The sequence below is a fragment of the Sorex araneus genome, chromosome 6 (assembly GCF_027595985.1).
Source record: "Sorex araneus isolate mSorAra2 chromosome 6, mSorAra2.pri, whole genome shotgun sequence".
NCBI classification, from domain to species: domain Eukaryota; kingdom Metazoa; phylum Chordata; class Mammalia; order Eulipotyphla; family Soricidae; genus Sorex; species Sorex araneus.
The window spans coordinates 105,748,292-105,762,277 of NC_073307.1; the positions used below are offsets into that span (position 1 = coordinate 105,748,292).

At 36.2% G+C, this 13,986-nt stretch overlaps 2 protein-coding genes across 2 annotated transcripts; both read left to right on the forward strand.

The window, feature by feature from the left end:
• The first annotated feature begins 364 nt into the window (after window positions 1-364).
• LOC101538311 (olfactory receptor 52D1-like) lies at window positions 365-1,312 on the forward strand. The gene has a single exon (XM_004621203.2). The coding sequence runs from the start codon at window positions 365-367 to the stop codon at window positions 1,310-1,312; it is 948 nt and encodes a 315-aa protein (XP_004621260.2).
• A 7,317-nt stretch (window positions 1,313-8,629) lies between these two features.
• Window positions 8,630-11,667, forward strand: LOC101538052 (olfactory receptor 52E4-like). The gene is made up of 3 exons (XM_012935623.2): window positions 8,630-8,690; window positions 9,780-9,838; window positions 10,669-11,667. The coding sequence occupies exons 1-3, from the start codon at window positions 8,630-8,632 to the stop codon at window positions 11,665-11,667; spliced, it is 1,119 nt and encodes a 372-aa protein (XP_012791077.2).
• Window positions 11,668-13,986: the final 2,319 nt, after the last annotated feature.

Sequence of the window (13,986 nt, forward strand, 5' to 3'; positions counted from 1 at the left end):
TTAGCAGAAGTTTGAGGATTGATTGATATAGTTCAGTGTCAGAGTAAACAAAACATCACAGTGGTGAACATTTATGCACAATAGAAAGGTAGTATCTGTGTTACAGTTGTTTTTTGCATAGTTCAGTATTAGATGGATAAATAGAGATCAAAAAGATGGCAGTTCTAGAAGTAGATAAATTTGTTACCAAGTTATTTTCATAACACAGACAAGAAATGAGGAAGACATAAACTGGAATGTAACTGGCAAAAAATGAAAGCCTATAAACTGATTATTTGCATATAAAAAGTTTCATGTTCGATTACTTCATTAATTTTTTTAATTCATTTTTAGGAAGACAAAGACTTCTGTTCTCTGCGTAACCATGCTCTCTTCTATTCACAATTTTACTGACTTCCATCCTTCCACATTTATTCTACTTGGAATCCCTGGGATGCAAGAACAACATGTTTGGGTTGCCATCCCCTTCTGTTTCATGTATATCTTTGCTCTCATTGGTAATGGTACCATCCTTTACGTTATCATGACAGATAGAACTCTGCATGAGCCAATGTACCTCTTCTTGTGCCTGCTTTCTGTTACTGACCTGGTACTTTGTTCAACTACGTTGCCCAAAATGTTAACAATCTTCTGGCTTAAGTCCCACCTTATTTCCTATCATGGCTGTCTCACCCAGATGTTTTTTGTTCATGCTGTATTTGCTACAGAATCAGCTATTCTGCTGGCCATGGCTTTTGACCGTTATGTGGCCATCTGTCGTCCGCTTCATTATACATCCATTCTCAATGCCACAGTCATTGGAAAAATTGGTCTAGCATGCGTGGTTCGTGGTCTTATCTTTGTTTTCCCCTTTATTATCCTCATTGAGCGTTTACCTTTCTGTGGACATCGTATCATTCCTCACACGTACTGTGAACATATGGGCATTGCCAAGTTGGCCTGTGCCAGCATCAAACCCAATACCATTTATGGTCTCACTGTGGCACTTTCAGTCACTGGCATGGACGTGATCCTCATCGCTACCTCTTATGGTCTAATCCTACAGACAGTGCTTCGCTTGCCCTCGACGGATGCCCAGTTACGAGCATTTAGCACTTGTGGTGCTCATATTTGTGTGATTCTTGTGTTTTATGTACCTGCTTTCTTTTCCTTTTTCACCCATCGTTTTGGTCACAAAGTACCCCCTCATATCCACATTATTCTTGCAAATCTCTATCTCCTTGTACCCCCACTTCTCAACCCCATGGTTTATGGCATTAACACCAAACAGATTCGTATTAGAATAATTGGTTTTTTTGTAAAGAAGAGGTAGCTCTCTATAAATACCTTCAGGTTTTAGAGGAGAAATTATAATTAATATTCCACCTTTTCCGATACCTCTTATTTTTGGAGTAGAGGTTGCTATTTCTGCTAATCCCAGCAGGCAATATGTATTACTTGAGAGTGTTTGAAGTATTTAGACAAGCTATTTATACTTGTTATAAATACAGAGTACCATATTTTTATAAAGTTATAATGTGGCTATAAATGTGCTGATAGCTCTTGAATCTTCCTAGGGAAACATCAGGAGGCAGCAAAGTACAGTAAGATCTAGAAAAATTGAATATCTATGTGTACAGAACTGACTGAAGGTAAAGAAAAAGTGACAAAATAAATATTTACCTATAGCATTAATATATTTAAAATATGTGTACAAACGTACACACACAAGCACACGCAAAATCACACATATTGCTTGATTAATTTCCTGTACTTTTCTATACCAAGAGTATTTTTCATAAAGACTGTCAACCTATGACAGATGTCTTTGAGATTACAGGCTATTCTTGATCCTCTATAAGGTTTAGAATAATGATAATAGCTGCCGGATGATTTTATGAGTACAATGGTTTAGGTATATCCATGGGAAATTTATTTAAAATTTTTTTAAGTAATTGCTTCAAAAGGTGATAATCTGTAATTAAAATTGTAACCCCCTAACTGATGACCTGCACATATTTCATGATATTCTGAGTAATAAACTTTTAATCAAATGATTAATGGCTCTTTGACCTGCATTTATCTCATTTAGCCAACAAGCTTTGGAGTACCTGGGATTTTTCAGGACTGAATATTTTGTTAATGCTCCCTAGGGTAAGCCAGGATAGTCAGAATTGACAAGGATCTTTCATCAAACATTGCTTCAAGCTTTGCCTTCCATAAGGTTGTATGTTTTTGCTTATATTTTTGATGCTTTGTATGAAGTAAAAGCAAGTGACTTGTCTACCATCTTACACAGCATGTCAGTCCTTATTCCAAGTCAACCTTTAATAATATATATTTAATTTTTTAAATATGACATGCAAGCCATTTTCAACTTCAGTACCATTGTCTCTTATACTAAAGATCTGCAACTCATGCACATAGTGGGCTTCATTTGTAATGTGCTATTTGAAGAAAAATGAACACGTAGACAGAAATAAAATATATTTATAATGCTTTTATAAAATATAAAAATTTGTGATTTAAACTTATTTCATTGTTCAACATATTTCATAAATATTTTATCAACATAAATTAAAATATATTAAATGTTATGTGATAAGACAAGAATTCCATTTCTTTCTCAGACTTTGGGAATATTTAATCAACTGCTTAAAAGAACCAGACTTTGGTAAGAATTTTAGAACCACTTCATTTATTATTGAACTTAAATACCCACCAGAACATATGTATTGAGGACTAATTATGATTTGGGTATAAAAAACATTGAATTTTACAATGTAATAAGGCATAGTATCTGATTTCAGAAAAATCACAGTCTTATGGGAAAGAAGTAATAGCAACATAATATGGCATTTTCAGTAAAAAATTCCATTAGATCAAAGAGAAAAATATGTTACTGTTCAGGTAATTTAATTTCAATATGTTATCATGAAATAATTATTTTATAACCTAATCTCACTTTAGGTTCTCTTTTTAATTTCTCTCTTATAGAGAAAATAGAGTTGGGAGATAGGTATTATTATACAAAATCTGTGATTTTTTAATTTTTTTTTTATTTTTAAATTTTTTTACAGACTTACAACTTTTCATGCTTGTGTTTCAGTCATACAGTGCTCGAGTACTCATCCCTCCACCAGTACCCATTCTCCATCACCAATAATTGATAATAATTTATCCTTCCCAGTATCCTTCCCAGTATCCTTCCCCCAACCCCCCCACCCCACCTCTATGGCAGGATTCTCTCTCCTTTTGGGTGCTGTGGTTTGCAATAGAGGCACTGAGTTGCCATCGTGTTTGGTCTATATTCTACTTTCAGCATGTATCTCCCATCCCCAGCGGGTCTTCAAACCACACTTTATCTGTATCTGAGCTGCCCCTTCCTTCAGCATGTGAGACCAGCTTCCAAGCCATGAAGCTAACTCTCTGGTACTTATCTCTACTATTCTCGGGTGCCAGTCTCCCATCCTGTTACTATATATTCCACAGATGAGTGCAATCTTTCTGTGTCTGTCTCTCTCTTTTTTACTCATTTTACTTAGCATAATACTTTTCATGTTGATCTACTTATATGCAAAGGTCATGACTTTATCTTTTCTAACAGATGCATAGTATTCCATTGTGTAGATGTACCAAAATTCTTTAACCAGTCATCTGTTCTCTGGCACTTGGGTTTTTTCCAGATTCTGGCTATTGTAAACAGTACTGCAATGAACATTTGAGAGCAGATGTCATTTCAACTACACCTTTTTGTGTTTCCGGGATATATTCCCAGGGGTGGTATTGCTGGGTCAAATGGGAGCTCAATTTCTAATTTTTTGAGAAGCATCCATACTGTTTTCCAAAAGTATTTGGTCGGCATTCCCACCACCAGTGTAAGAGGATCCCTTTCTCCCCACATCCATGCCAACAGCAGTTGCTTTTGTTCTTTTGGCTGTGTGCCAGTCTCTGTGGCGTGAGGTGGTATCTCATAGTTGTTTTGATCTGCATCTCTCTGATGATTAGTGATGAAGAGCATTTTTTCATGTGCCTTTTTGCCATTTGTATTTCTTCCTTGAGAAAGTTTCTGTTCATTTCATTGCCCAGTTTTTTGCGGGGGTTGGATGTTTTCTTCTTGCAGAAAATCTGTGATTTTTTTTTTATAATTTTTTTTAAGTCACAGTCAAATACTGATTAAACCACCATCCCTTCACCAGTGCACCCATTCCACCACCAAGAACCCCAATACACCCCCCTCCCACCCCACCCCCCATCTAAGTAGCTAATGATATTCCCATTATTCTCTATATATATTGAGTACATTTCATATTTCCATAGAGAACTCACTAGTATTGATTTGAAATTTTCCCCAACAATCAGGCCTGCTGAATAGGCATCATCTAATAATTTCTCTTCATTGGTAAGAGTGAAGACTTTGAGTCCGCGCGGCCGCAATAGCCGCGGCCGCGCAATAGCGGCCGCGCGGTTTTGGGTTTCTAATATTTTAGCTCAGTTCACAGTCAAAATGGATGGCTGCAAGCATCCGCTCTGGTGCCAAAATGGGTTAGGAGACCTCAGGATCACAGTCAATAGGCGTGGAGGCTCTGCTTCTCGTGCGGCGGCTCTCGGTTCATCTCTGGGCGGAAGCAAATCTGTGATTTTTTTAAGAATGAATCAGGGATTTGAGAAATTTTAGACAGAATATGATCAAGAAAAGGTGACTTTATGATTGTATTATAAGATGATACTCTAAGAAATTTGAGAATATAGGTGGACAGAGGACACAAGGGCAAAGAGAAATCAATTAGTAATAGTATTGAGTGAATGCTGGATTAACCCTTTCTCTGTGTTGTTCCAGACATTGTGATAAGTACCCTGCTCATATATTATTCATATCCATTATGCTCAAATTATGTTCAGTTGAGAACATAATTGACAAATTGTTGACAGACTTCAAAAATATATTAATATTACCTTTAATCAACAAAAGATAATATTATTCTGGGACGCACTGCTTTATGGACCATATCATTGTTAGACCTTGATTGTTCACGAAATTTAGAAAACATTATCTGTACCTGCTCCTACATATTTCTCTTGTGAAGGGGTTAACTGATTAGCTACCTAATACTATACAGAAATCCAAAAGCATCTTGAACTACAGAATTGATTCAATGGACAAAAGTTGTGCTAGTTTTGCCAGCTGGTCCTTATGACAAGGTGAATGAGACACACTAGCAAGGAGACTCGGGTTCACCACAGAGGTGGAACTTGGCTTATTGAAAGCTGTGCTTCTTAAGACATCTGGGATCAAAGGCATGCTCAAGCAAGCATTAGTCTTCAATATTTTGATAGATAAAATTCGGGCATTTTGGGAACAGTCTTTGGTCCTACAAAGAGGCCATGTAATCCTTGACTTGCATTCTGCTGACTGGAGGGTTTTTCAACCAAAATGGTTTTTCACTTAACTTTTTCTTGTGATTCATACAAAAAGGAACATAATGAATAATCAAAATAATTATAGTCCAAAAATAGACTTCAGAATCAGAAATATGATTCACAAATCTTGAACTACAAGAAATGAAACTAAACTCTACTTTAATGTATTCTAGAGATCCAGGAGACTATTTCTTTAGTTGAGTCATTTAACTGTTAGCTTCTGGTTCACATAGAATCTGTGTTCCTATAACAGAAAATCAGATATATGGCAAAAATATTTCATAGACTAACAGGACAATGTTTAGCTGTATTTTTAAATTTTTTATTGAATCACCATGAGATACAGTTACAAAGCTTTCATGATTGAGTTTCAGTCATAAAATAATCAAACACCCATTCCTCCACGAGTGTAAAATTTCTACCACCAATGTCTCCAGCATACCCCCCCCCCACTCCATCTCCTGAATTGGCAGACAATTTCCTTCTTTCTCTCTCTCTACTTTGGGGCATTATAGTTTGCAGTACAGATACTGAGAGACCATCATGTTTGGCCCTTCATCTACTTTCAACACACATCTCATATCCCAAGTCACATCTCCAACCATCATTGACTAGTGATTCCTTCTCTATCCTGAGTAAATCCTGAGCACTGCCAAGTATGACCCTTTGACAAAACAATCAAAGAAAAATTGATACATTATATAATACATCAATACATTATATATAATTATATAAAAACATTGAAGTGAATTATATTTCTCACATTACTCATGATGTTTTCATATTTTCTAACATTAAATATTGGTTTCTTTCAGTCTATTTTGGACTAAATGATCAAAAAGAATAAAATAAAACCTGGGATTTTATTTTGTGGTAAACATATGCCTCACGTATGTGACCACTTGGGCTTGATTTCCAGAGAAATTATCATCAGCCTCCTGTTCTTAATTTCAGTAAGAAATGCCTTCATACATACATGATTTAGATTAATAAAAATAAATAAATTATAGAGCTTTATCTATGAAGTTGTGCTGTTCCTTCAAATCTAAATAAGAGTCTGGCTGGTTAGTATTCATGGTCAGGTCCTGCCTCATTTGATGGCCACACATTTCTTCAACACTCAATAACTCAGCCTAACCATACAAAGACATCCTAACTTAGGCTCCTAACCACACAAAAACATGAAGGAAACAACTCAAAAACGCAAAGATCACAATGGTAAAGCAATGCAGAAACCCACTAGTTTTGTTGAGTGAAAAAGCTAGTTGAGTCAACCAGTAATAATGAGCTATATAAGTTCTCTGATGAAGAATTTAGAATGGAACTGTGAAGGATGCATAAGGAGCTCAAAGAAACAATTGAACACACCACCATAAAATACAGGAGGATATGAAAGCAGAAACTAGAAAAATACAAACAAAAATACAAGAGAAATGACAGATTTGAAAAACTTGATAGGTAAAATGTAAATCTCATGTGAAGGCACCAAGAGCAGAGCAAATACTGCTGAGGACAGAATCAGTGAGCTCCAAGATGAGCTTCATAGAATTTCCAGACAATAACAGAAGCTGGAAAAGAGCCTCAAATCAACCAACAGATGACAAGAGAAGATTGGGATGAAGTCAAGAGAAACAACATAAAAAATCACTGGAGTACCAAAGGGGCAGGAAGAAAACCTTGATGAAGAAGCTACTGTCAGAGCTATCATTGCTGAGATGTTCCTGGAGCTGAAGAGTGCATGAACCCAAATACAGGAAGCCTGAAGGGTATCAACAAAAATAAATCCAAATAAAAATACCCCAAGATACATCCTAATCAAATGACATGATTCTATGCTTAAAAAATCCTAAAGAGGGGCTGGAGTGATAGCACAGCAGGTAGACATTTGCCTTGCATGCGGCCAACCCGCGTTTGATTTTCAGCATCCCATATGGTCCCCTGAGCACCGCAAGAAGTAATTCCTGAGTGCAAAACCAGGAGTAACCCCTGTGCATCGCCAGGTGTGACCCAAAAAGGAAAAACATTCTAAAGAATTTGCAAAAAGATTCCTAGAAACAGTAGATTTGTTTAGTGAAGTAGCAGGTTACAAAATCAATACCCCAAATTCATGGCATTCATATATACAAATAATGAAATAGAAGAAAGATATATTAAAAAATGTTGTTCACAATCATACGTCAGAAAATCAAGTACGTCAGAATCAGCTTAACTAAAGAGATGAAGGACCTATACAAAGAAAACTACAAAGTGCTGCTTCAAGAAATAAAAGAGGACATAAGGAAATGGAAACATACTCTGAACATGGTTTGTAGAAAATGATTGGACTCATTTGTGGGATATAAAACAGCAGAATATGAGACTAAAACCCAAGAACATTAGAAACATGGGCCAGGAGGATTGGTCCAAGGTTGGAAGTTTCCCATAAGTGCTGGGGGAGGAGGAATTTGGTATAGAAAAGAGACTATTGTGACAAAGATAGTTGGAAATTATTACTCTGGAGACGAACTACATGCTGAAAATACGTAAAGGAACAAGCATAATAATCTCTCAGTGTCTGTATTGCAAACCACAAACCATAATGCCCCAAAGGTGGGAGAGAGGGAGAGAGAGAGACAGAGAGAGAGAGGAGGGGAAGGGAATGGTGGTGAGGAGAATAGAGGAAGGAGAGAGGAGAGAGGAAAGAAAAAGGAGGACAGTGCTTGCTTATAGAGACAGGCTAGGGGGAAGGGTGGCAGGAAGGAAACTGGGGGCATTGGTGGTGGGAAATGTTCACTCTGAATTTTTAAATTCATTTCAATTAAAAAATTTGTCCTTCAAACAGAGCTAGTTTTGGATTTTTATATACAGAGGAGAACAAATCCATGTAATAGCTCATGAATGAGAATACATATTTAGTTTAAATTTAAGGAGACTTATTTGCTTTATGTATTTAAATATTCATTTTGACACTGATTTTATGCCAGTATACACTAGTGGTAGGGATTTAGGATTGAAGATAAATTAAACTGGGGTTGATACTGCAGAGCCATGTGTGCTGATCCAAACAAAAGTAAGAGATTGAAACATGTATTGATTAAGGGTTAGAGTCTGCTGGGTGATGGTAGAAAACATACAATAGAATTTTGTGGACATTATACAAGAAAATTTTGTTTCATGCATTTGATAAGCCCATGAAGCTAAAAATGAGCGACAGGCCTAGGAAGAAATGTTTTGGTTGTTGCTACCTGTCATGATCGCCCAGCAGAACCACCTTGGCACAGAGAAGAAAGAATGGCTGAGTGAAGGAGTTTGTATGTTATGACAAGTCACAGCTTTTTGTAGAGGACAACTGAGTGTATCTAGTTATAGGCAAGTGCACCTATAATTGTCTATGTTGCTGTATCTTTTCCACTGATATATTAATAAACATCAGCCTTTTATGTTCTACTTACTCATTTTCCTCTACTGCTATTTCTCTCACTGACAGCTGGTTTTGAACACAATCTACCCCCAGGTCCTGTTTGTAGGGAAATACTTGAATTGTATCAAGATTTAAACTCTAGTTTTCTGAATCCTGCTTCTGTTTAGTCTTTGCATAATACTATGACTTTGTTTTTTGCCTTGTACATAGTTCAGTAGAGTTAGAAAATAGATAAAATGTAACATACTTTCTCTGGACTAACATAGAAATAAATATCACCATGTCTGGACTTAAGTTGAAAAGATACTGAAACATAAAGGGTGTGAGACTAAGGAATGATACAGGGGTGGAGAGATGTTTCAGAAAATGCTCTAGTGAATATATGGGGCCTGTGGAAACAATAGCCTGCAGTAAAGACTAGAACATAGCATTTAGAAAAAGTTTAGGAGCTTATTGAACTTGAGGCTACTAGTATTATTCTACCAGAGTAATCAACAACATAAATGGTGGCCCTGATGCTTTCATCAGCAATGGGGTAAGCCCCTCCTAGCTCTCCCAAATAATATAAATTATTGTAAATAAGAGTTTTGGGGGTTCCCAAAATGTCAAGTCCTACTCTAGCTCCAGAGTTGGCTTTAACTTCAATCTTTAGGGTTTTTTTTCAGCTAGTCTAACTAGAACATTCCTGAATCCCTAAAGTCAACAGCCTTGTCTTCTGTGAGTTCAGGGAAGCCTCTAGGGTCATTTTAAAACATAATAGCACTGGTATTTTGAGTGCATGTTTGGGAAATGAAGTAGTAATATGGTGCCAATTCTGTTTACCCAGAGGGCTTTATGTACATTATTTAAAGGGCCACATCTTGGATTCTGAGTTCTGAAACTGAGTGGTAGGGAGATGCAGAACTATGAGCATACTCTCCAAGAGCCATATAGATGTTTGCTAATATACACCTATAAACATGTATACACACTCAAACAGACTCATTTGAAGAAGTTTCTTGGGACCAGTTTCCCACTTTCCCATCACCTTATAAGCAGGTAAGTTGTCTTAAGTGAGAAGGTTGTTGCTTTATGTTCACATTCTGGTCGTCTACTCATTGAGCATCAGGAACTCAGCTACTGTTTGCTTTTAGCTTTCTTAGTAATCATTGCAACTTATAGAAATTGCAGCTCTTATAGAAAAAGTTTCCAGAAGCCTTATATCTGCTGAAAATGCATGTTAAATTTTTTTACTAAGGTTGTTAATTTTTTTTCTTTTGGAGTCACACCCGACGATGCACAGGAGTTACTCCTGGATTTGCACTCAGGAATTACTCCTGGCTGTTCTTGGGGGACCATATGGGATGCTGAGAATTGAACTCGGGTTGGCTGCATACAAGGCAAACATCCTACCCTACCTGCTGTACTATTGCCCCAGTCCCAATGCTGTTAAATTTTTGTTATCTCATTTTTATTTTTATTATTTTTTGTTATCTCATTTTTAAAACCTTTGCTAACCTATTGAGCTTCTGGTAGCTAAGAGGGGTGTGTAATATATTATTAGCCTCTCTTGTATTTCTCTTTATTTTTGTTTTGCATTATTTTCTTTAATTTGGTGCACAATAAAATTATATATTTATATTCTTTTTTGACAGTAGTTTCATAAACAAATGAAAAATTGCTGTCACTAGCAAAGTATTTATCATAAATTCACAAATGTTCAGATGGAATGTCAGTATATTGTTAGAAGTATATAATATTACAGGATATAAATTAGTTATCATTTCAGTACATTTTTGTGTACTTCAAAATTTTATTTTTGTTTTCCATTTTGAAAAATATCAATCCTCTTTAAAAACTTGATATGGTTTCTTCATGGGTCTTTTCAGGTATTTGTCCAGGGTGCCACCATGACTGCTTGCAACACCACACAGGACCATCCTTCTTTCTTCATTCTCCAAGGCATTCCTGGTATGGAAGATATACACTTATGGTTGTCTATCCCCTTCTGTTCCATGTACTTCATCACTGTTCTGGGGAACTGCACCATCCTCTTCACCATCTCCACAGAGCGTTCCCTGCACAAGCCTATGTTTCTGCTCCTCTATATGTTAGCCCTCACAGATCTGGGCATGTCCACAACTACCATTCCCAAGGTCCTCTGCATCTTCTGGTTTAGCCAAACTGAGATCAGCTTTGAAGGATGCCTGGTCCAGCTGTTCTTCATTCATTCCATCTCTGTCATGCAGTCTGCCATTCTGATGAGCATGGCCTTTGATCGCTATGTGGCCATCTGTGAACCCCTGCGCTATGCCACCATCCTGTCCAATAGTCGAATAGCACTTATTGGTCTGGTCAGTTTAGTGAGAGCTATCCTATTCATCCTTCCAATGCCTGTCCTCCTCCAGCAGATGCCCTTCCGTGCCAATAATGTCATTCCCACCACCTATTGTGAACATATGGCTGTGGTGAAGATGGTGTGCGTGGACACCAGGATCAACAGGATATATGGTCTTGTGGTGGCCTTGCTTGTTGTTGGACTAGACATCTCAGCTATTGCTTCATCTTATGTGCTAATCATCAGAGCTGTAATGCGTCTCTCTTCTAAGGAAGCCCACCACAAAGCAGTGAACACCTGCACCACCCACATTTGTGTTATGCTTGTCTCCTACACTCCTTCTCTTTTCTCCTTTCTTACTCATCGCTTCGGCAGGGGAATTCCACCTCATGTCCATGTCATTCTTGGCAACCTTTACTTCCTGATACCACCAATGCTCAATCCTATTATTTATGGAGTAAAAACCAAGGAGTTTCGGGAAAAGCTATCTAAGTATGGGTGCTGGAGAAAGGATCCCATGACCATTGCCCATGGTCAGAAAGCAGTTTGATAATTTAGCAGTGATAAGTATAAAGGGAAAGTATTACGTGTTTATAGCCTATTTCCCTAGAAATGACAGAAAAACTACATATAAACCTATTGACTGTAAAAATCTTCAGAAATAAAGGTTATGACACAAGGCTAATTTGTTCTGACCCCAAAGGTTCACTGAGGAATAAAAATGATATCTGTTCCCATACCTGACACAGAATTTGGGCAAATTATTCTTGATGTGTGATGTTACATATAAAATCACTTTGAACAATGACACATACAAATGCATGTAAAATTAGATGAATTGTTACCAAATGAGAAGAACGTAAGAACAAACAGTAACTTTCCCACTAATTTGTCTGAGCAAGACCAAGTAGGTGTATATATATATTTGAGTATTAAGAAGTAGGAAGTAAAGATTACTTGGGGAGAGTGAGAAGGAAAAGTAAACACAAATCTGTATTTAGAGTCACTATTTTATTTTTTTTTTCTGTATAAATTTTACATTTGGCAAGAGGACTTGTTTTTCCTTGTAATTCTGGGAGTTATAAATGAAAACGTAACCTCCAGTTCACAGAGAAATTTCAAGGAAAAGGAAAAATGAAGCCTAATGTCACCTATATTTTTCCTGCTTGGGCTCTATCTTTCTTAAAAGTGTTATTAATCTATAGTTCCTACAGAAGAATGAGAATGATTCCTCTCCTATAGGCTTACAGAAAAAATGACAAATGACACTAATATTAACTATCTTCTTTTCCTTATAAAAAACTGATTCTATTTTTTAAAAAAATTGGCAAAAGATGTATATGTTTGATGTTTTTGTAAATCTTAAATTATTTCCTGTCTATTAGTTATTTGGAGGACGAATTAATACACGGTCTACTTTTATTTCACTGTTCTCATTATATTTGAAAAAAGAAATGTTTTTAAATCTACACATAAGTAAATAAAAAATTATAAAAATATTACATGCTAGTATTTATATATATTAAAGTCTTCTAATAAGTTATCATGAAGACAGTACCTTTTACAGGTCTTATGCTATTGAGGCTGAAGACTTTTATCATTGGTGAGATTAGACCTGAGTTCCTGAGAAAACAGGGGTTAAAACAAAGGCTTGCTTCAGGCAGTTTAAAAAAATTGGGAGTGCAAATTAGTGAAGTAAAACTGGAAAGAAGGAAAGGAATTTTTTCTTTCCCCATCCAGTTACAATGGTTGATATTGGTATTCCACTCTGCAGGGTTATCCAAAGATTTATAAAAAAATGCTTTAGAATTGTTTTCTCAAGAAAATGAAGTGAGTTTGAAGGGCTCACAACCTACCCGATAATTATTAACTCCTATATTCCTAGGCTGTATGTGCATAACAGCAGAGCTGGTTACTAGAATGTCATGAAATAAAAGAAGTTTCATAGCAAGAAACTACAACTTGGGTTGACTTTTTTCTACATGGGAAAGGTCACAGAAGCAGTGGCTGAATTAGATATGACCAAAAGCACTGTTATGTGGGGTTTTGAGCTAGGATTGTAGTAATCAATGTGATGGTGGCATTATACTACTTATGTTTTCCTTTGAGATTAATGGAGAAATAACACTTGAGCACAACCAAACTAATTAATTTTTCAAAATTTAGTAGTGTACTTATATATCTTTATTTAGAAAAATTAATTTCCACAACTATAATTCAGGTAATCTTAGAAGATATTATTTAAAAATATTTACAGTCTAAAATGCAGTTTAGTGGGACAGTATATGTATAAAGGAGGCCCTGGGTTTGATTGCTAGCACAATTAAAAAAAAATCCATTGAAAAAATATTTAGGACAAAAGAGGTAGTATATGAGTTGTAGAGTTTGCCCTCCATGCTCCTTCAATCCCCAGCACTGCATATAGTTCCCCAAGTACCACAAGAGGGATACCTGAGCACAGCAGGAGTAAGCCCTGAGCACTGTTATGGCCTCAACCTCAACTCCCAAATATGTAATGGATTTGATTTAAATATATGTATTTTAATATATATTTTAAAGGCCTCCTAGCAAATAAAATGATCCTTTATACATGCGATCAGTACTCATTAATTTTTCCTTTTATACACAGACCAAAATTAATATGATATAATTGTTTCTGCTGCTACCCATTTTCTGTTGCTGGCAAAATAATATGTGCATTTGCTAAAGCAATCAAGTGTGGTAGGAAATAATAATGGGGTATAGTAGTCTTCCTTTTACTTCTACATAATTCTAAATCACTAGAATTAAACCTTCTAAATAGGTTTTATTTACACTCTAATTGCTACATATATTTAAAATGTAAATAAATATATAAGCACTTATATGT